Source organism: Centropristis striata, chromosome 14, assembly GCF_030273125.1.
Source record: "Centropristis striata isolate RG_2023a ecotype Rhode Island chromosome 14, C.striata_1.0, whole genome shotgun sequence".
In the NCBI taxonomy this organism is placed as follows: Eukaryota; Metazoa; Chordata; class Actinopteri; order Perciformes; family Serranidae; genus Centropristis; species Centropristis striata.
Window position 1 is genome coordinate 35,344,833 of NC_081530.1, and position 24,517 is coordinate 35,369,349.

The 24,517-nt window shown below is 36.1% G+C and overlaps 1 protein-coding gene across 1 annotated transcript in view; it reads left to right on the plus strand.

Moving 5' to 3' along the window:
* Window positions 1-20,296, plus strand: part of si:ch211-191i18.2 (uncharacterized protein LOC564095 homolog) — a 66,231-nt gene extending 45,935 nt beyond the window's left edge. The window contains exons 2-5 of the mRNA XM_059349884.1: window positions 13,627-13,707; window positions 13,797-13,990; window positions 15,434-15,533; window positions 19,377-20,296. Coding sequence (XP_059205867.1) covers window positions 13,627-13,707; window positions 13,797-13,990; window positions 15,434-15,508 — 350 coding nt within the window. The 3' untranslated portion in view covers window positions 15,509-15,533; window positions 19,377-20,296. The remainder of the gene's footprint in view (window positions 1-13,626; window positions 13,708-13,796; window positions 13,991-15,433; window positions 15,534-19,376) is intronic.
* Window positions 20,297-24,517: the final 4,221 nt, after the last annotated feature.

Here is a 24,517-nt window from a genome sequence, read left to right on the forward strand (position 1 = left end):
TCAGGTTGCTGCTTCCCCATGAGCCCCTGAGGCTCTCTGCAAAATTTTTGGCGATGACCACTAGGTGGCGCTCTTTAAATTTAAGTATTTTATATCTCCAAATCGGTTGGTAGGATTAACACCAAACTTGGTATACTTATTGTCAATGCCCTCCTGAGGATAACCCTTGAAGATTTTATTGATCGGCCCCTAGGTGGCGCTCTGGCGGCAGTTTAATTTAATAAGTCCCACTGTGCCCAGACCATAAGACTTAAGGCAATGAAATTCATAGGGGTGGTATAGACTGGCCCCTGTAACGCACAAACCCTGACAGCAGCATGCCCCGACACGCGTGTCCTGCGAGGGCCCGTTCAGTACTGCGCGCAGTCCTAGTTTATTATTAGGGCCCGAGCAGGCAACGACCTGCGAGGTCCCTATTGTATTTCGAATGATTATTAGGGCCCGAGCAGGCAACGACCTGCGAGGTCCCTATTGTATTTCGAATGATTATTTATTTTTATTCTCGTGACAAAATGATCGCATTTTTCACTGCCTGAACATACCCCAAAACTCATGAAACTTTAAATATAAGTCAGACATGGTGAAAAATTTTATAATCTATTGTCATCCTGAATTTTCACCACTAGGTGGCGCTATAATAAAGGAAAGTGCGTTTTGGCTAATAACTCCCACATACTTTGTCGCACATTCAAAAAACTTATATCCACGCGTTCACTGAGTTGTGCTGAATCTCGTGATATAGGCCACACCCATTTTCGCCTACCGTTTTTTTCCTCAAATTCGCAAAATGTCACAAACCTACTTTTTCGAACTCCTCCTAGGCAATTCCATCATTTTGCACCAAACTTTGCACACAGCATCTATGGATGCTCATAACAAAAAGATATTAAAAGAATTTTGATAACGTCAAGAATACTCAAGTTATTAAATAACAACTTCCTGCAGATTTCGTTCAAAACAGGAAGTGTTGCATATCTCCACATTGGTGTGTCTGAATGACATGAAACTCAGGTTACTACTTCCTCATGAGCCCCTGAGTCCCGCTGCAAAATTTTGGCAGATGACCACTAGGTGGCGCTCTTTAAATTGAAGTATTTTATATCTCCAAATCGATTGGTTGGATTAACACCAAACTTGGTAAACTTATTGTCAATGCCCTCCTGAGGATAACCCTTGAAGGTTTTATTGATCGGCCCCTAGGTGGCGCTCTGGCGGCAGTTTAATTTAATAAGTGCCATTGTGCCCAGACCATAAGACTTAAGGCAATGAAATTCATAGGGGTGGTATAGACTGGCCCCTGTAACGCACAAACCCTGACGGCAGCATGCCCCGACACGCGTGTACTGCGAGGGCCCGTTAAGTACTGCGCGCAGTCCTAGTTAGGGCCCGAGCAGGCAACGACCTGCGAGGTCCCTATTGTATTTCGAATGATTATTTATTAGGGCCCGAGCAGGCAACGACCTGCGAGGTCCCTATTGTATTTCGAATGATTATTAGGGCCCGAGCAGGCAACGACCTGCGAGGTCCCTATTGTATTTTGAATGTTTATTTATTAGGGACCGAGCACTAACGGTGCGAGGACCCTATTGAAATTGGTCCGTTTATTATTATTATTATTTTTAGGGGGAGTAAATCGCTTATTTGAGGCCTTTATCATATTCAAAAACTCACCATATTTGGAATATACATAAATCAGATTTGAAATTTACGTAATCTGGTATTCGCGGGAATGGACCTTGCAAAATGACTCACTAGCGCCCCCTCAAAATTTTCAAAACATCCTCACAATATAGGTTTTTTTCACGTAGACACACGAAAGTTGGTACGTATGTGTATCATGGGAAGGCGCACCAAAAAGCCTCAAGAACCCATACCCGAAAACGTACAGGAAGTCGGCCATCTTGGATTGAATATCGCACTTGTCATCGTTTTTGGTCATTTCCAGGTCCCGTACTTTAACGAACTCCTCCTACAGATTTTATCCAATTGACTTCAAACTTGGTCAGTACCATCACAAGGCCTTTGGGATCAAAAGTTATTGAAAGCTTTATCGACGGTCACACTATGTGGGCGTGGCATGGCGGCAAAATATGGCGTCTCGCCATAAAACACGAGATTGTTATAACTTTCCCATTCTTTGTCCCATCTGCTACAAATTTCTCATGCTTCACCACAGTCCAGCCCTTAACACTTCTACATAACAATATTTCATAAAGCCCCGCCCCTTATGCTTTATCCACGCCCCCTTTTACAAAATGACCACTTTGCGTATTTTACATAACTCCTCCAACAGATTTCGTACCATTGACTTCAAACTTGGTCAGTACCAGTACAAGGCCTTTGGGATCAAAGGTTATTGAAAGCTTTACAGACGGTCACACTATGTGGGCGTGGCATGGCGGCAAAATATGGCGTCTCGCCATGAAACACGAGACTGTATAACTTCACCATAAATTGTCTCATCTGGCCCAAAATTCTTACACGTGATAAGGGTCCACCTCTGAACACACCAACATGTCAATATTGACACACAGTCATAGCGCCCCCAGCTGGCAACAGGAAGTAACAACTTTAACGCCTAGCCCCAGCAGTAGGTTTCTCGTAGAGACACGAAATTTGGTACACACATTAATCATGTGGAGACGCACCAAAAAGCCTCTTGGACCCATACCTCAAACCCAACAGGAAGTCCGCCATCTTGGTTTGAATATCGCACATGTCATCGTTTTTGGCCATTTCCAGGTCGCATACTTTAACGAACTCCTCCTACAGATTTCATCCTATGGACTTCAAACTTGGTCAGTACCATCACAAGGCCTTTGGGATCAAAAGTTATTGAAAGCTTTACCGACGGTCACACTATGTGGGCGTGGCATGCCGCCAAAATATGCCATCTCGCCATAACACACGAGACTGCATAACTTGACCATACATTGTCCAATCTGTCCCAAATTTCACATACGTGATTGGGGTCCAGCCCGGGACACACCCACGGGTCAATAGTGACACACAGTCATAGCGCCCCCTGCTGGCTACAGGAAGTAACATGTTTTACACCTACCACAAGCACAGTTGTAGGAGACACGCAATTTGGTACGCATAGGGACTGAGCCAACAATGCCGCGTCCGATGTGCCCTCCCCTGACGGCGCCTCCCCCGACGGCTCCACTCTGCGAGGGCCCGTTCAGTACTGCGCGCAGTCCTAGTTATTTTTATTATTATTCTTCTTCCCAAATGATCGCATATTTCACTGCCTGAACATACCCCAAAACTCATGAAACTTTAAATATAAGTCAGACATGGTGAAAAATTTTATAATCTATTGTCATCCTGAATTTTCACCACTAGGTGGCGCTATAATAAAGGAAAGTGCGTTTAGGCTAATAACTTCCACATACTTTATCACACATTCAAAAAACTTATATCCACGCGTTCACTGAGTTGTGCTGAATCTCGTGATATAGGCCACTCCCATTTTCGCCTACCGTTTTTTTTCGCAAATTCGCGAAATGTCGCAAACCTACTTTTTCGAACTCCTCCTAGGCAATTTCATCGTTTTGCACCAAACTTTGCACACAGCATCTATAGACCCTCATGACAAAAAGTTATTAAAAGAATTTTGATTACCCAAAGGATACTCAAGTTATTAAATAACAACTTCCTGCAGGTGGCGCTATTTTCAACACAAAACACAAAGTGTTGCATATCTCCACATTGGTGTGTCTGAATGACATGAAACTCAGGTTCCTACTTCCCCATGAGCACCTGAGGATCTCTGCAAAATTTTAGGCAATGACCACTAGGTGGCGCTCTTTAAATTGAAGTATTTTATATCTCCAAATCGGTTGGTCGGATTAACACCAAACCTGGTATACTTATTGTCAATGCCCTCTTGAGAATAACCCTTGAAGGTTTTATTGATCGGCCCCTAGGTGGCGCTCTGGCAGCAGTTTAATTTAAAAAATGCCACTGTGCCCAGACCATAACACTTAAGGCAATGAAATTCATAGGGGTGGTGTAGACTGGCCCCTGTAATGCACAAACCCTGACGGCAGCATGCCCCGACACGCATGTACTGCGAGGGCCCGTTCAGTACTGCGCGCAGTCCTAGTTTATTATTATTTTTTTTATTATTATTCTTCTTCCCAAATGATCGCATATTTCACTGCCTGAACATACCCCAAAACTCATGAAACTTTAAATATAAGTCACACATGGTGAAAAATTTTATAATCTATTGTCATCCTGAATTTCCACCACTAGGTGGCGCTATAATAAAGGAAAGTGCGTTTAGGCTAATAACTTCCACATACTTTATCGCACATTCAAAAAACGTATATCCACGCGTTCACTGAGTTGTGCTGAATCTCGTGATATAGGCCACTCCCATTTTCGCCTACCGTTTTTTTTCGCAAATTCGCGAAATGTCGCAAACCTACTTTTTCGAACTCCTCCTAGGCAATTTCATCGTTTTGCACCAAACTTTGCACACAGCATCTATGGACCCTCATGACAAAAAGTTATTAAAAGAATTTTGATTACCCAAAGAATACTCAAGTTATTTAATAACAACTTCCTGCAGGTGGCGCTATTTTCAACACAAAACACAAAGTGTTGCATATCTCCACATTGGTGTGTCTGAATGACATGAAACTCAGGTTACTACTTCCCCATGAGCCCCTGAGGCTCTGTGCAAAATTTTGCGCGATGACCACTAGGTGGCGCTCTTTAAATTGAAGTATTTTATATCTCCACATCGGTTCGTCGGATTAACACCAAACTTGGTATACTTATTGTCAAAGCCCTCCTGAGGATAACCCTTGAAGATTTTATTGATCGGCCCCTAGGTGGCGCTCTGGCGGCAGTTTAATTTAATAAGTTCCACTGTGCCCAGACCACAAGACTTAAGGCAATGAAATTCATAGGGGTGGTATAGACTGGCCCCTGTAACGCACAAACCCCGACGGCTGCATGCCCCGACACGCGTGTACTGCGAGGGCCCGTTCAGTACTGCGCGCAGTCCTAGTTTATTTTTATTCTCGTGACGAAATGATTGCATTTTTCACTGCCTGAACATACCCCAAAACTCACGAAACTTTAAATATAAGTCATATATGGCGAAAAATTTTATAATCTATTGTCATCCTGAATTTCCACCACTAGGTGGCGCTATAATAAAGGAAAGTGCGTTTGGGCTAATAACTCCCACATACTTTATCGCACATTCAAAAAACTTATATCCACGCGTTCACTGAGTTGTGCTGAATCTCGTGATATAAGCCACGCCCATTTTCGCCTACCGTTTTTTTTCGCAAATTCACGAAATGTCATAAACCTACTTTTTCGAACTCCTCCTAGGCAATTTCATCGTTTTGCACCAAACTTTGCACACAGCATCTATGGACCCTCATGACAAAAAGTTATTAAAAGAATTTTGATTACCCTAAGAATACTCAAGTTATTAAATAACAACTTCCTGCAGATTTCGTTCAAAACAGGAAGTGTTGCATATCTCCACATTGGTGTGTCTGAATGACATGAAACTCAGGTTACTACTTCCGCATGAGCCCCTGAGGCACGCTGCAAAATTTTGGGCGATGACCACTAGGTGGCGCTCTTTAAATTCAAGTATTTTATATCTCCAAGTCAGTTGGTCGGATTAACACCAAACTTGGTATACTTATTGTCAATGCCCTCCTGAGGATAACCCTTGAAGGTTTTATTGATCGGCCCCTAGGTGGCGCTCTGGCGGCAGTTTAATTTAATAAATGCCACTGTGCCCAGACCATAAGACTTAAGGCAATGAAATTCATAGGGGTGGTATAGACTGGCCCCTGTAATGCACAAACCCCGACGGAAGCATGCCCCGACACGCGTGTACTGCGAGGGCCCGTTCAGTACTGCGCGCAGTCCTAGTTAGGGACCGAGCACTAACGGTGCGAGGACCCTATTGAAATTGGTCCGTTTTTTATTATACTTTTTCTTCCGAAAAATGAATCGCCTTTTTGGAGGCTTTATCATATTCAAAAACTCCCCATTTTTGGAATATACATAAATCTCCACTGAAATTTACATATTCTAGTGGTCGTGGGAATGGGTGTGGCAAAATGACTCAACAGCGCCCCCTTGAAAGTCAAGAAAATTCAGCCCCTCGCACAGGAATGTCATAGAGACACGAAATTTGGTAGATAAATGTAACATGGGAAGACGCACCAAAAAGTCTCAAGAACCCATACCCTAAAACGTACAGGAAGTCGGCCATCTTGGATCGAAAATGGCGTTTCCTGCTGTTTTTGCCCATTTCCATGCTGCATACTTTAACGAACTCCTCCTACAGATTTCATCCAATTCTCTTCAAACTTGGTCAGTAGCCTCACAAGGCCTTTGGGATCAAAAGTTGTATAGATCTTTACCGCCGCTCAGACTATGTGGGCGTGGCATGGCGGCAAATTATGACGTCTTGCCATAAAACATCAGATTGTTATAAGTTTCCCATTCTTTGTCTGATCTGATCCAAACTTCTCATGCTTCATCAGAGTCCAGCCCTTAACACTTCTACATAACAATATTTCATAAAGCCCCGCCCCTTATGCTTAATCCACGCCCCCTTTCATAAAATTACCACGTTGCACACTTTAACAAACTCCTCCGACAGATTTCACCCCATGGACTTCAAACTTGCTCAGTACCATCACAAGGGCTTTGGGATCAAAAGTTGTATAAATCTTTACCGATGGTCACACTATGTGGGCGTGGCATGGCGGCAAAATATGGCGTCTCGCCATAACACACGAGACTGTATAACTTGACCATACATTGTCCAATCTGTCCCAAATTTCACACACGTGATTAGGGTCCAGCCTGGAACACACCCACGTGTCAATATTGACACACAGTCATAGCGCCACCTGCTGGCAACAGCAAGTAACTTGTTTTATACTTAGCCCTTGCAGTAGGTTTCACGTAGAGACACGAAATTTGGCACACACATGAATCATGGGAAGACGCACCAAAAAGCCTCAAGAACCCATACCCGAAAACGTACAGGAAGTCGGCCATCTTGGATTGAATATCGCACTTGTCATTGTTTTGGGCCATTTCCAGGTCACATACTTTAACGAACTCCTCCTACATATTTTATCCAATTGACTTCAAACTTGGTCAATACCATCACAAGGCCTTTGGGATCAAAAGTTGTATAAATCTTTACCGACAGTCACTCTATGTGGGCGTGGCATGGCGGCAAATTATGGCGTCTCGCCATCTTTCACGAGACTGTATAACTTGACCATACATTGTCCAATTTGTCTCAAATTTCACACATGTGATTAGGGTCCAGCCCAGAACACACCCACGTGTCAATATTGACACACAGTCATAGCGCCCCCTGCTGGCTACAGGAAGTAACATGTTTTACACCTACCACAAGCACAGTGGTAGGAGATACGCCATTTGGTAAGCATAGGGACTGAGCCAACAGCGCCGCGTCCGACGTGCCCTACCCCGACGTGCCCTTCCCCCGACGGCTCCACTCTGCGAGGGCCCGTTCAGTACTGCGCGCAGTCCTAGTTAACATTAATCTTTACAATTTAAATGTATTTTTTATTTTTCAGCTCATAAAATATATATTTTTTGTATAATAATACATTTAAAAAATATACATATTTATATTAATAATTTAAATAAATAAATAATGAATTAATCATGAGTAATAATGTTGATGTTCACTTTGAGCTCCATTTCTCACTTTTTTCCCCACTATTTTTTACGATCTTTATTATATATTAATGGATAAAACAATCAGCAGATTAATCCAGAATGAAAATAATAATTAGTTAATAGTACAAACCAATGCATGATTCATAATAATCTACTGATATTATATTATTATTATATAAGAGTGGAACAGGGAAATACTAGAATATCTTTTTATTTCTCCCAGTCGTCTTGTGAACCTTCGTGTTTCCTGTTGGATCTCAGATTTATGACTCAGACCAGTTTCCTACTGGGAGCTGACCAGTCCAGCTCCTGTAGGGGGGCCCAGTGTGTGTGTGTGTGTGTGTGTGTGTGTGTGTGTGTTCTTGTCCTTCCTACATAGTGAGGACCAGAACACGTTTTTAACCAACAGAGTGAGGACATTTCAGCCGGTCCTCACTTCTTTAAAGGCTTTTTTTGAGATTTCAGACTTTGTTTTAAGGGTTAAAGGTTACATGATAATGATAAATAACTGAAACTGTATTGTGTGGTTACAAAACTAACTAAAATTATAGTGAAAATGTCCTTCGTTTTCATCTTTGTCAACTTTTTTCATACAATGATAATGAAAAAAGATAAAAAGAACACTAAAACGAATAAAAACTAAACTAAAACTAAAGCATTTTTTTTTTTTAATACTAAACTAAAACTAGCAAACTCATTCTACAAACTCATTAAAACTAACTGAATTTGAAAACAAAAATTAAAACTAAAACTGATGAAAAATCCAAAGCTATTATAACCTTGCAAGGGAATTTACTGTTACAATGAGGGTCCTCATAAAGATAGACGTACAAGAAAGTGTGTGTGTGTGTGTGTGTGTGTGTGTGTGTGTGTGTGTGTGATTTACCTCCTGCAGGATTTCTGCAACATAAACCTCAGAATTCTTCTTCAGTATAAATCCTCCACAAACTGTTTGTCTCTAAACTTCATGTTTTAAAACGACTGTTTCCTGTTACTGAGAGTTCAGACTTCAGTCAGTGAAACGTGTTTTTCAGCCTTAAAAGAGGAACATGTAATGAAAAACAGTGTTTTTCAGTGTTTTGTGTGTGTGGAGCCTGGAGGTGAACCGGTCTGGACTCACATCTGGCTCCTCTTCTCGTCTGAAAACTGACTTTACAAAGATGCGCCAGATTTTTTCTCGTAAACAGATTCAGGTTCAACATGAGGCCGAGGAGACACCAAACAAACGGCTTTTTTTTAAACAAGCAACGTATTTCTTCTGACGCAGACGTGACGCCACGTCAGTTAGAGATCATAGAAATCCAGCAAAGGCAGCGTTTGTTAGAGAGGAAAGTTTATAGCAGAGGTCTCAAACTGAAATTACCTGGGCAGGATCAAAATGATAAAAATAAGACACAAAACTACTAAAAAAGACACAAAATGACAGAAAAAAAACTAAATTACTTCAAAAAGACACAAAAATTACTAAAAAAGACACAAAATGACCCAAAAAAGACACAAAATTATTAGAAAAAGACACAAAATTACAAAAAAAAAAGACAAAATTATTTTTTTAAAAGACACAAAATTACCCCAAAAATACACAAAATTACCAAAAAAAGACACAGAATGATTGAAAAAAGACACAAAATGACCCAAATAAGACACTAAATTACTAAAAAAGAGACAAATTTATTGAAAAAAGACACAAAATGACCCCAAAACACACAAAATGACAGAAAAAAAAACTAAATTATTAAAAAAAGACACAAAATTATTTTTTAAAAAGACTAAAAAATTTTTTTAAAAGACACAAAATAACCAATAAAGTAATTAAAGGGACCTTCCACACACACACGGTAAAGTGCCATTCATATAAAACTCACATTAAACTTTCATATCAAGGTGGGGGCCACAAAATATGGTCACGAGGGCCACAATTGGCCCACGGGCCGCCAGTTTGAGCCCCATGATTTAGAGCGTAAGACTTGATTCTGCTTAATTCTCTGAGTTGGGGGGTTCTTAAAGAGACAGGCACTAAAACAGAGTCCCTATAAAGTTATCTGATTCTATGAATCGGGGCTGTGACGTCATGATTGACAGCTGTAGCTGACTCCTGATTGGTCGGCCGGCTGTTTTTGGGGCGGGAGCTCGATACCACATGTTGTACAACGGTTTATTCTTTAAACGGTTTGTAGTCACAGCTCTGGAAACTGATGCTTTGTAATTAATCGTGAGTCTGGAGCTGCAGTTTATTACGACTAATGATAAAATAATAATAATGGCGTCCGTTGGTGGGCGTCGCCCTCTGGTTGCCGTGGAGACGACGACAGGAGGAGATTTAACAACCTGACAACAATCTGAAATCACATGAATCCTGCTGAAGAGAGGAGGACACTAAGTGTGTGTTTATCACAATGATGATGTGAAACACAGACACACACACACACACACACACACACACACACACACACACACACACACACACACCCACACAAATGATGGATGCTGAGGGAGGATGTTCTGATCCTCAGGGATCAGAGAGTTTCCCATCAGACTGTGTGTGTGTGTGTGTGTGTGTGTGTGTGTGTGTGTGGTGTGTGTGTGTGTGTCTTCATGTTTTCACCTCGTCTGTTTGGATCAAACAGAGTCACCTGGCAAAAAAACCTTGTCATTGTACACATTCACATCCAGCAGTTAAAAGGTTTTCTTTCATAGGTCGCTATAGATACACTGTTTATTGTTTATTTATTATCTGTTTATAGACCAAACCGTGTAAACAAGCATTATTGTCAGACTGAGAATCTTCCGACAGTCCTTGAACTAATCATCGTTTACGAAAGTTTTTGTTCTAAAAAGTGATCGTTACTTCTATTAAATGTCTTTAAATGTTAAAAACATTAAATATTCACTGAGAGGCTGTTTACACAGAGCTGAGAGGAGAGGACAGGAGAGGCTGTTTGTGTCTTTATTTGGTCATTTTGTGTCTTTTTAAGTTATTTTGTGTCTTTTTTAGTGGTTTTGTGTCTTTTTTGTGTCATTTTGTGTCTTTTTTAGTTATTTTGTGTCTTTTTTTGGTCATTTTGTGTCTTTTTTAGTTATTTTGTGTCTTTTTTGGTCATTTTGTGTCTTTTTTAGTTATTTTGTGTCTTTTTTTAGTCATTTTTGTCTTTTTTAGTCATTTTGTGTCTTTTTTTGGTCATTTTGTGTCTTTTTTAGTTATTTTGTGTCTTTTTTAGTCATTTTTGTCTTTTTTAGTCATTTTGTGTCTTTTTTGTGTCATTTTGTGTCTTTTTTTTAGTTATTTTGTGTCTTTTTTTGGTCATTTTGTTTCTTTTTTAGTTATTTTGTGTCTTTTTTGGTCATTTTGTGTCTTTTTTAGTTATTTTGTGTCTTTTTTATAGTCATTTTTGTCTTTTTTAGTCATTTTGTGTCTTTTTTTGGTCATTTTGTGTCTTTTTTAGTTATTTTGTGTCTTTTTTTAGTCATTTTTGTCTTTTTTAGTCATTTTGTGTCTTTTTTTGGTCACTTTGTGTCTTTTTTAGTTATTTTGTGTCTTTTTTTGGTCATTTTGTGTCTTTTTTAGTTATTTTGTCTTTTTTGGTCATTTTGTGTCTTTTTTAGTTATTTTGTGTCTTTTTTTAGTCATTTTTGTCTTTAGTCATTTTGTGTCTTTTTTAGTGTCATTTTGTGTCTTTTTTTGTGTCATTTTGTGTCCTTTTAGTTATTTTATCTCTTTTTTTGGTCATTTTGTGTCTTATTTAGTTATTTTTTTGTCTTTTTTAAGTTATTTTGTGTCTTTTTTTGGGTAATTTTGTCTGTTTTTCAGTCATTTTGTGTCTTTATTTGGTCATTTTGTTTCTTTTTTTAGTCATTTTATGTCTTTTTTGGGTCATTTTGTGTCTTTTTTTGGTCATTCTAACTGTGTTATTCTGCACAAAGGCTGTTTGAGTTGTCCTGATCGTGCTGATTCCACAGAGCTGCAGGACTTTTATAGAGATTTATAGAGATTTCATATATTACAGTGAAACAAGGACACAGAGAGGAAAACATAGAAAGAGAAAAAAAAACAGGCTGAAACGTCTGATTGGAGTTCAGAGGGATAAACAGTGTTAGAAGCTGATTTATTTTATATTCTGTTTATTTCCCTCTCTCAAGTCTTTCATAAATCTATCACCAGATCTTTAGACCATTAGCCGTGCTGCTGTTTGTTTTCTCTTCTTCTCTGACTGTGTCTGTATTTACCGTCCTGCCGGCTGTATTTGACCTCTCCGTCTCTTTAAACAACAGAAATCTGTTGTTGATGATGAGGAACACACCCAGACACCCACAGCTCTCTGCTTCTATCTGAGGCACATGGTGGAAACTTTAGAGCACATCAAATAAATAATAAATGCCAAGGAATGAGGCGCACCTTCAGTGGAACGTTGAATAAATCCTCTGGTCCAGACTGGAACACAAAGTCTTGTTTCAAAAGAGAATTAACCCTCTGAGCCTATTGTGGCCTTTGTGGCCCCCACCTTGATATGAAAGTTTAATGTGAGTTTTATATGAATGGCACTTTACCGTGTTGTGTGTGGAAGGTCCCTTTAATTACTGTTTTTGGTCATTTGTGTCTTTTTTTTGTTGCAATTTTGTGTCTTTTTTAAATAATTTTGTGTCTTTTTTGGTCATTTTGTTTCTTTTTTAAGTGATTCTGTCTTTTTTTTCGTAATTTTGTGTCCTTTTTTTGGTAAATTTGTGTCTTTTTAAAATAATTTTGTCTTTTATAATAATTTTATCTGTTTTTAAAGTACTTTTGTGTCTTTTTAAAATAATTTTGGGTCTTTTTTGATAAATTTGTGTCTTTTTAAAATAATTTTGTATCTTTTTTGGTAATTTTGTTTCTTTTTTAATAATTTTGTGTCTTTGGGGTCATTTTGTGTCCTTTTTTAAAACATAATTTTGTGTCTTCTTTTTAATAATTGTGTGTCTTTTTTGAGTAATTTTGTGTCTTTTTAAAATTAATTTTGTGTCTTTTTTTAGTAATTTTGTTTTTTTTTCTGTCATTTTGTGTCTTTTTTTTTTTGTAATTTTGTGTCTTTTTATGTCATTTTGATACTGCCTCCAGCGGCCCCAGGTCATTTGAGTTTTTTTATTACAAAAAAAAAACACAAAATGACTGAAAAAAACATTAAATTACTTTTAAAAACACAAAATTACCCAAAAAATACACAAAATTACAAAAAAAAGTCACAAAATTACTAATAAAAGACACAAAATGACAAAAAAAATAGTTAATTAGTGTGCTTATGTACAACAAACTGTATTTAATATTTGTGTATCCTCCCGTCAACTATGGTGGTCCTCAAGGGTCAAAAAGGACCACATGACACATGACTGTTTTTAGGACATGTAGAAAAAAAAATATCAATAACTTCTTTCTTCACCTTTTAAGGCAACTCGTGACCAACAAATTGATATATAATTTTCATATTTTATTCATTATTATTGGTCAATTTTAGTCAAATATACAAAAATAAGGCCTCATTTTCAAGAGAAAAAAGTAACTAAAACCTGAATATTTTTTTCAATTTGCTTTTAGTTGCCGTTTTTACATTTACAATCATGGAAACATTCCTGATAATAACCAAACTTATTATGAAGAAAACCATGTTAAATGTCTAGATATCAGCTCTTGAATTAAACTCTTATCAGCTATTTTTGTTGTTATTATTATATTTGTCCAAACAAATGAATCTTTAATTGAACCAGACATTAAAATGAACAAGAAACTGAAGAAAACAAGGCGCTATAATCATTTTTTCCATAACTGGAAGCAGGAAAGTTAGTTTGGCTCCATTAAAAGAGACTTTCTGAGACGTGACGGTTGTTTGTGTGACTGTTTGTGTGTTTATTGACATGATGTTGTTGTTGTTGTGTGTTCAGTGTCGAAGGCTCAGTACTACGACCTCACGCCGGCTCCAGACTACGACGACTACAACGCCACCTTCGAGTACAGCTTCTACAGTCAGTAGTAGAGTCCTTCTCCGCTTTTAGTTTCATCCTGTCGAACATTAAAGATGCTGAAGGTGTTTTTGTTGTCGTGATGCGTTCAGGTAACACCAGCAGCGAGGACCTGGACAAGTTCAGCGAGCGCTTCATCGACCAGGAGGAGGAGGAGGAGGAGGACACGGGGGGGCAGCGGCCGGGGGAGGAGGAGGTGGTGACTGTAACCACGGCGACCACCAGAACGACCACAGAGTCGGTCGGAGACGGCCCGTACAGCGACGCATCACTTCCTGTTTCTGTGGTGAGAAACCGTCTTTTCTACTACTAAAACTATTTGACCTTTAACCCTCCGAACCACAACAAACAGTTTTAGAGAGTGATAACAATGTTATAAAGACAAAATCAGAAAGGAAGAAAAAAATAAACATTCATTTTTTTGTGAGAGATAGAAATAGTGAATGTGAGAACCAAAAAAGGTGTATGTGAAAGCTTAAAAAATAGTGTATGTGAGAGTTAAAAATATCGAATGTGAGCTAAAAAGAAATAGTGAATATGAGAGCTAAAAATAATAAATGTGAGAGATAAAAATAGTGAATGCTGGAACCAAAAAATAGTGAATGTGAGTGTTAAAATAGTGTATTTGTATTTGTTTTTTGGTGTATATGAGAAGGAAGATATGATATGAATTATGGCCTCTAGCCCCTCATACACTTAGAACATTTTGTAACAAAAATCTCCTACTGTGCAACAAAAACAAAACAAAAAATCCCCCGTAGTGTTTAGTATATAGAATGTTATTTTGTTCATAAATAAAGAATGGTATTATTCAAACAAACTGGTTTTGAAAGGGTTAAAGTCCTGAAAATGAATAATTTTTTTGGTAGTTATGCTCAGAACTGATGTTGGTTGAAATCTTTGACTCTGTGAAAGTGCAAGATAATATTCATATATATTAATTTATGGCAGTTTTTTTACGCAGATATTTGTGTCCTGCAGCTGATCTTAAAGTTTTATTAATTTTTAATCATTAAATCAATCATAAACTGTGTTTGTTTGAACTAACAAGGATCAAAAGATCAAAACATGAATTCAGTCTGGTGGGTTTTTTTCCCAGCGATTATTTATAAAACTGCTGATTCGTCACATTGCAGCTGAGAGCAGGTGGTTTCTGTTAGCTCTGCGTGTGTGTGTGTGTGTGTGTGTGTGCGCGTGTGTGTGTGTGTGTGTGTGTACATCTGCTTTGTGTAAATGCAGCTGATCTCTGCCAGCATCAACACACACTGACAGTGTCTCTGTGTTTAACTCTGGAGTGTTTGACACGATGGAACAATAAAGAGTCAGACAGTCAATAAGTGGAGGAGAAAAGAGAAACCCAACGTGTGGTCTCTGTGGTTCTCAACATCCTCTGTGATGTTTGTGTTTGCAGACATGTTAACCAGATTAAAAAAAAGAGTCTCTGAGTTCAATTATTTACAGAGAAAAGAAAACAATAAATCACACAACAAGCGTTTCTTCTTCAGTGAAATATTATTTACAGAGAAATCCACGCGGAGAAGAAACCAGTTCAGCAAGTTCACAAACCGAGAATCCTTTGTTTCAAGCAGAAGATTTATTATATATTTAATCATATTTGTGTCCTCTATAAGGCCTGACTGTTACATCCTCTCTGAGTGAGTGTCTGTATGTCGTTAATGTCTCTTATAAATCAAAAACACAAACACCGTGATGTGTTCTGGGTCTGCAGGACGTCAGGACGCTCGTCTGGACTCTGATGATCCTGATCGGACTGAACCTGCAGCAGCTCCAACACACACTATGAGCCTGGACACACACACACCCAGCAGGTGAGTGTGTAGCTGCAGTGTGTTGTGTGTTGTGTGTCCAGCAGGAGGCGCTGCAGACTCACAGCTCTGCTCTGATGTCTGTGATGAAGCTTTATTCTCGTCATTCTGGACATAAAAAACTCTTTAAAAACTGTGTGTGTACACACACACACACACACACACATATTATTTATTATTATTTTTAGCTGATAATGTCTGAATGTTTAATGTTGTTGTATTTATTTGAAAGGTAAATTATAATTTGATTAATTAAAAAATGATTATATTTATTTTATTATTATTATTATTATTATTTTTTTTTTAATTATTATTATTTTTTATTTTATTTTTTTACTTTTTCAGGAGATGTTACTGATATATATATATTGATTTTTTTAGGTGATAATGTCTGTGTATTTAATCTTGGCTTACTTATTTTAAAGGTCAATAATTATTTGAATAATTTAAAAAAGATTCTTAGGTTCTTCTTTGTTTACTTTTTCAGGATATTTACATATATGTTTTTTTTTATATGTATGTAGATATATATACATTAATAATAATAATAATAATTATTATTATTATTATTATTATTATTATGATAATGTCTGTCTGTTAAATGTTGGTTAGCTTAATTTAAAGGTTAATTATTATTTATTTATTATTTCATTTTTTAAAGACATTGTTAGGTTCTTAATATTTAATTTTTTACAGTTTTCAGAACTTTAATCTTTTCATATATTTTTAAACATATGGCACTGTCATATTATGTCAACGATGGCTTTATTTCCATTTTTTAGGGGCAGTTTTATTCAAAAAATCCATATATTTCACTGCTTAGTTATGAGAAGTGGAGGAAGTCTTTTACTTTTACATGACGACATGATTTCTGTTTTTTCAGCCCTTCAGATTTTGTAACTGTCACTAAAATTCCGCCGGTGATTATCAGAAGGAATTAAGATTTCAACACTAATTATAATTTGGTCCACTTTAATAAACATTTCCAGTCAGGTAGCCTCCTGCTGCTACATGAAGAACCAGGTCAATATTATTATTATTTTGAAATATAAATTTGATTAATATTATTAAAATAATAATATTGGAACATTTAGATTTTATGTTACTCCATAATTGTGTACTGTTGCCATATTGAAACAATATAAATAAAAGTGTGGTAATTGGTAAATCCAATAACCACACTTTTATTTATTTTTTTGGCAGACAAAGTGCAAATAATGCTCAACAAAACCATCAAATTAATTTAATAACAAACAGAAGATGCAGGAAATGAAATGAATGAAAAAAAAACTTGTAAATACAACAAAAGAAAGAAGAAAAACAAAGTTGGTGTCCTCCATCCATCCATCCATTCTCGTCCGCTTATCCGGGGCCGGGTCGCGGGGGCGGCAGGATAAGCGGGGCATTCTGCAGCCTTTAAACATAATCAGTAAACTGTCAGGGAACCTTTAAACCTGAGACTCAGCAGAAGGAACTCTGGATAAAGTTCATGTCATGAAATAATAAGAGATAAATGAGCTGGTTTTATTCTGAAAGGTTAATTTACTGTCAGAACCTGCTGAGTTTCTCCGTCCACTTCTCACACTTTTAGGATGAAAATGAAACAAAGACTGCTGATAAATTACTCATGTGACATTTAGAATCAGATCTCAGATAAAAGCTGCTGGAGGTAAAGTTTGAGTTTGACTTAAAATCACCTTAAAAAACTATATTCCACATTCAGAAGACACAGAGTAAGGCCATTAAAAACTCACATCTATAATAATAAAACACACGGACACAATGTGTAGGATAATCTAAAAATCACTTCATGAAATGGAAAGTTTTTCACTTTTCACACTTTTTTATGACATTAAAAGTTCTGAAAAAAGTCACTTTGGACGACATACTATACTTTCACCTGTTTTTTTTTATTTTGACATCATACTAAACTGTGACTTTTTGTTGTCAATTTTGATGACAACTAAGACTTTTTTCGTAAATTTTTCGTCAATTTTGAAGAGTAGTATACGATGACTTTTTTTGTAAATTTTGACGAAAAACAGTCCTAATATATTATTTCCTAAATTTTGACGACATACTATACTATGACTTTTTTCGTCAATTTTGATGAAATACTATACTATGACTTTTTTCGTCAATTTTGACAAAATACTAAACTATGACTTTTCGTCAATTTTGACGACATACTATACTTTGACTTTTTTTTCCATCAATTTTGACGACATACTATACTATGACTTTTTTGTACATTTTGACGACATACTATACTATGACTTTTTTCATCAATTTGGACGACATACTATACTATGACTTTTTTTCGTCAATTTTGACGACATACTATACTATGACTTTTTTCGTCAATTTGGACGACATCCTATACTATGACTTTTTTCGTCAATTTGGACGACATACTATACTATGACTTTTTTTTCCATAAATTTTGACGACATACTATACTATGACTTTTTTTCGTCAATTTTGACGACATACTATAGTATGACTTTTTTCGTCAATTATGAAGAAATACTATACTATGACTGTTTTTCGTCAAATTTAATGAAATATTATACTCTGATTTTTTTTTCATAAATTTTGACGACATACTATACTATGACTCTTTTTTCATCAATTTGGACGACATACTATACTATGACTTTTTTTCGTCAATTTTGACGACATACTATACTATGACTTTTTTCGTCAATTTGGACGACATCCTATACTATGACTTTTTTCGTCAATTTGGACGACATACTATACTATGACTTTTTTTTCCATAAATTTTGACGACATACTATACTATGACTTTTTTTTCCATAAATTTTGACGACATACTATACTATGACTTTTTTTCGTCAATTTTGACGACATACTATAGTATGACTTTTTTCGTCAATTATGAAGAAATACTATACTATGACTGTTTTTCGTCAAATTTAATGAAATATTATACTCTGATTTTTTTTTCATAAATTTTGACGACATACTATACTATGACTCTTTTTTCGTAATTTTGACGACATACTATACTATGACTTTTTTTCTTCAATTTTGACGACATGCTATACTATGACTTTTTTTCATCAGTTTTGACGAAATACTACACTATGACTTTTTTCGTAAATTGTGACGACATACTATACTATGACTTTTTGCGTAAATTTTGACATCATACTAAACTATGACTTCTTTTTGTCAGTTTTGACGACATACCACACGATGACTTTTTTCGTAAATTTTGACGACATACTATACTATGACTTCTTTTCATCAATTTTGACGACATACTATACTATGACTTTTTTTGTCAATTTTGACGTCATACTATACAATTGACTTTTTTTGTCCATTTTGACGAAAAAAAGTCATAATATATTATTTCGTAATTTTTGACGACTTTTGTTGTCAGTTTTGACGAAATACTATACTATGACTTTTTTTCGTCAATTTCGACGACATTCTATACTATGACTTTTTTAAGTACATTTTGACGACATACTTTTCTATGACTTGAATTTTGACGTCATACTACATTTTGCCTTCTTTTTGTAACTTTTTGCCACATGCTGTACTATTATTTTTTTCCTAACTTTCGACATCATACTACAATATGACTTCTTATGTCATACTATATTATGTATTTTTATTTTTATTTTTTTTACAATTTCTCAAAGAATCATAGTATAGTAAGCCATAATTTGCTTTTTTTTTAAACTTTTTTTTAATAAATAGAAGAAGAAAAAATACAGAGAGCATCAAATTCAGTGTATATTTAGTAAAAAAAAAAAAAGTTTGTCGGTTTGAACATTAAATTTATTTTTCTTTGTATTTGTTGTTTTGCAGCTGATGTCGGATCAGTTCCATCTTGAAGAAACCTGACGTGAGATGGGAGGGGCCGCAGCCATCGCTGTGACCTTTGACCTCAGCATAGAGGAGGAGCCACTGCTTCCCTCAACGTGGGCTTACAGGCTCAGACCTCGGCCAATCACAGAGCTTTATCAGCACCACAGCTCACAGTCACACAACGTATTCACACAAAACTAAAACCAACATTATCACATTTTATCACTGTGTTATTTAAATGTACGGGACCAAAACAGGACCAGGATCTTCTCCTTTGTGTCGAAATTGTATAAATATGGAAGTTTATCGATGACAAAACTTTTTTTAGAGCCAATTAAAATCTGACTGTTTTGAAGATAAACAAGCTGAGATGCATGAAAACAAAAGACTTTGATCAAATAACTGATTCTTTGAGCTGTCAATCACAGCAGTTTCTCAGAAAATTAAGTGTTTTATCATTCGTGAATGTAAAAATCAAACAGAAAGTGAGTGCAGCTTATTTATGGTGTTAAACCTGAGTGACGGTGAAACAACAGCGCCCCCTGCTGTTACAGTGTGAAACACATGGCTTGGATCTGTCTGTAAAAACATTTTTCACACAATTTTCACTGTGAATCAAATAGCAGCACTTTGTTAACAAGCAGCACTAATGAGATTTTATCTGTTATTGTTCTGAAGTGAAATAAAACAAGGTTTAAACTTTGAGCGCACAGAAAATTATGCAGCAGATAAAAGTGTTTAAATCTGTAATATGATGTATGAAAGAGTGAAAAAAAACACACAAAAGTGACTGAAAAGAAAGTGCTTGAAGTTTTAAAATGTTCCAGAAATAAATTAAAAAAAAACACACAAGTTAATTAGAGCAAAGATGTTTGAGAACTTCCAGAACTGATTTTTTTTAATGTTTGTTTGTGTTTTGCAATAAAATGTATGAAAAAGTTATCAACAGCTTCTTGTTAATCATTTCACACACACACACACACACACACACACACTGTAAAAATGTCCCGTTGTTTTTACACAAAAAAAAATGGCAACAGTGGTTTTAGTTTTTTGTGTCTTTTTTTAGTAATTTTGTCTCTTTTTTTTGTCATTTTGTGTCTGTTGTGTCTTTTTTTTTAAATTATTTTGTGTCTTTTATGGTCATTTTGTGTCTTTTTTTCTAGTCACTTCATGTCTTATTTTAGTTATTTTTTGTCTTTTTTTTGTCATTTTGTGTCTGTTGTTGTGTCTTTTTTGGTCATGTTGTCTCTTTTTTGTCATTTTGTGTCTTCTGTGTCTTTTATGGTTATTTTGTGTCTTTTTTTCTAGTCATTTCATGTCATTTCGTGTCATTTTTGTGTCTTTTGTGGTCATTTTGTGTCTGTCGTGTCTTTTTTAGTCATTTTTTGTCTTTTTGTCTTTGGTCATTTTGTGTCTGTTGTGTCTTTTTTTTTTTATTATTTTTGTGTCTTTTATGGTCATTTTGTGTCTTTTTTTCTAGTCATTTCATGTCTGTTGTTGTGTCTTTTTTGGTCATGTTGTCTCTTTTTTGTCATTTTGTGTCTTCTGTGTCTTTTATGGTCTTTTTGTGTCTTTTTTTGACGTCATGAAGAAGTCGACTCCAGAGGGTTAATGACCTCGGACCATGTACGTATGTGAGTACAGCTCATGAAAGTGAACATGGAGAAGTTCTGGTCTATGTATTTCCTGCAGTAGCAGTGAGGCCCTCGGGGCCCTCAGGTTATTTGTGGCGTGGGCTGGCGTGCGGTGAGTTTGATCGTGATCGGACGTGTCTGTTATCGAACACAAACCTCGTCAGTGTCGGCAGCTCACAGCGAGTGTTGACGAGAGCCGAGAGGAGGAAGTGACGGACGCCTCGGGCTCAGCGTTTATTTCAGTCCAGGAGGAATCTGCACGACAGGAAACTGTTTCCCTCCACAAGCTGCTTTCATTCACTTACCAAAGTTTATATAAAAACTACAGTTGTATTATGACATCATGCAATACTGAACTATGACTACTAGTATGAAAATGCATTATTTGGCATGTTAACAACAAACGACAATGTGAACTTTTTTTTTTTTTTTTTTTACATTTTAGAAGTTACTATACTAGGACTGTTTTTTAACCCTCTGGAGTCTCCAAAAGCACCAAAGCATGGCTTCTTCATCACATTCAGACATAAAAACAAAGCAGACCAGAAAAAGGCACAAAAAGACACAAAATGACTAAAAAAAAAGACACAAAATGATAAATAAATTTAAAAAAAGACACAACATGAGAAGACAGAATAACCAAAAAAAAAAACCCCACAAGAAGACACAAAATGACCAAAAAAGAAGACACAAAAAAGACACCACCTTGATATGAAAGTTTAATGTGAGTTTTATATGAATGGCACTGTGTTGTGTGTGGAAGGTCCCTGTAATTACTGTTTTTTGGTAATTGTGTGTCTTTTAAAAATAATTTTGTGTCTTTTTAAAATAATTTTGTGTCTTTTTTTAATAATTTTGTGTCTTTTTTTAATACTTTTGTGTCTTTTTTTGGTAAGTCTGTGTTTTTTTTTGTTGTCATTTTGTGCCTTTTTAAAGTAATTTAGTGTTTTCTCAGTCATTTTGTGTCTTTTTTTTGTCATTTTGTGTCTTTTTTTTGTCATTTTGATACTGCCTTCCAGTGGTCCCCAGGTAATTTGAGTTTGAGACCCCTGATCTAATATGTACCAACAGACCATAATTGACCCATTTTAAGCATTTTGAGGCATTTTAAATTTTGACCGTTTTTGACAAAAAAAAGACCCCCTCAAAAAATTTTTTTGAGGGGGGTCTTTTTTGGACATCCTAAATTATGGTATTTTTTTCGCTATTTTTGGACAAACTATACTACCACATGCATCAACAGACCATAAATTACCCCATTTCTATCATTTTTAGGCATTTAACAATTTTTACCAGTTTTGACGAAAATCAACATGCTATAGTATGCCTTTTTTTTGAGGGAGTCATTTTTGGACGTCCCATAATATTGTGGGTTTTTTTTTGCTATTTTTGGACAAACTATACTACCACATGTTTCAACAGACTATAATTGACCCATTTTAATCGTTTTGAGGCATTTTGAAATGTATCCGTTTTTGACAAAAAACCACATGCTATAGTATGACTTTTTTTTGAAGGGGTCATCTTTGGATGTCCCATAATATTGTGGTTTTTTTTGCTATTTTTGGACAAACAGACTATAATTGACCCATTCGAAGCATTTTTAGGCATTTTAAACTTTGACGAAAATCAACATGCTATATTATGTCTTTTTTTTTGAGGGAGTCATTTTTGGTCATCCCAAAATATGGTGTTGTTTCGTTTTTTTTTGGACAAACTATAATACAATACGTATAAACAGACTATAATTGACCCATTTGAACACTATTTTAGGCATTTTGAAATTTGACAATTATTGACTAAACAATCGATATTGATTTTTTCATAACGTTTTATAACACACTATACTATCGATAATTATAAAGTTAAAACTTCTACAGTCTTCCAGCAGGAAGGAGGAACCAGCCAATCACTGAAGACTGAGACAAAACAGAGACAGATTTTTTTTGTTGGAATAAAACATTTTGACCTGATTGTGATTTTTTTCTTCATTACACAGGAATTTATTTATACATTATTAAATTATTAATTTAAATTTCACTGTATGATTCACTTCTATTTTATTGTTCATCATTTTAATTGTTAGCTATTGTGTTTGTATGTTTTACATCTCTTAACTCTTGTTAATTAGGAAATCTGATCAATGACATTAAATAAATAAACTAATAAATCAATGTCACACCATCAATCGGCTGAAACATATAAACCATACTCACACGCACACGCACACACGCACACACGCACACACACACACACACACACACACACACAGAGGATGAAAGGTGTGTTTGATGTGTGATGTGGTGTTGAAATGTGTTGCTCTCATGACCTTCAGGGAAACTCTCTGCTGTCAGCTGATAACACATCGTAACACACACACACACACACACACACACACACACACAAACACCATCATCATCGTCATCACTGTATTGACGAAAACTCCTCTGATGGACGTGATAAAATGATGACGACAGAAACATCAGCAGCATATTTTCTCTGTTTGGTTTGAACAATCCACAACATTTATTTATGTCACCAAAATAAAATAAAAAATAAAAAAATATATTATTTAAGCTTGCAGCTAATAGTTATTTTGATTGTCGAAAATAATCTGTCAGTTTTTTTTTTTCAGATTTGTCGATCAGTGGTTTGGTCTAGAATATTTCAGAAAATGGTTAAAAATGTTAGTCAGTTGTAGTAAATTTTGTTACTTCAATCATGAGACTTTTGTCTTCAGTTTAGGCCCATCCAAGCGTTTCAGAGATAACTTGCTGTCGAGAACTAGGATGTGATGTCAGACACTGGAGGCATAATATAAACCATGGGTCTTAAACTCGTGGCCCGCGGGCCAGTTGTGGCCCTCGTGATGATATTTTGTGGCCCTCACCGTGATATTTTTGGTAATTTTCTGTCTTTTTAAAAAAAAAAAAATGTTGTGTCTTTTTTTGGTCATTTTGTTTCTTTTTAAAGTACTTTAGTTTTTTTCTGTCATTTTGGATCTTTTTTGGTAGTTTTGTCTTTTTTGGTCATTTTGTTTCTTTTTTAATTAATTTAGTGTTTTTTCAGTCATTTTGTGTCTTTTTTAAATTTTGTCTTATTTGGTCATTTCGTGTCTTTTTTAAGTAATTACATTTTTTGTCATATTTTGGTCATTTGGATACTGCCTCCAGCGGCCTCCAAGTAATTTGAGTTTGAGACCCCTGATATAAACAGTATGAGTTGTATCCTTTTAAGGTTAGAAGTAGACCTAAGAGCTTGCACATGTACGAAAAACATGCACCATACCATACCATTGAGCTGAATGCGTCACAATTCTGGTTTACAGAAAGCTTAAATACGCCCCGACACACAGGGAGAGAGGCAGAGAACATCAGGGCTTTATTCTCCAATGGAGAATAAAAGCTGAGGATGATGAAATGTCTCGTTCAGAACGACCAGAAAGACTCAAAACCACTACGGATGACTATCTGTAAACAAATGCATGTAACTGCTGCGATAAAA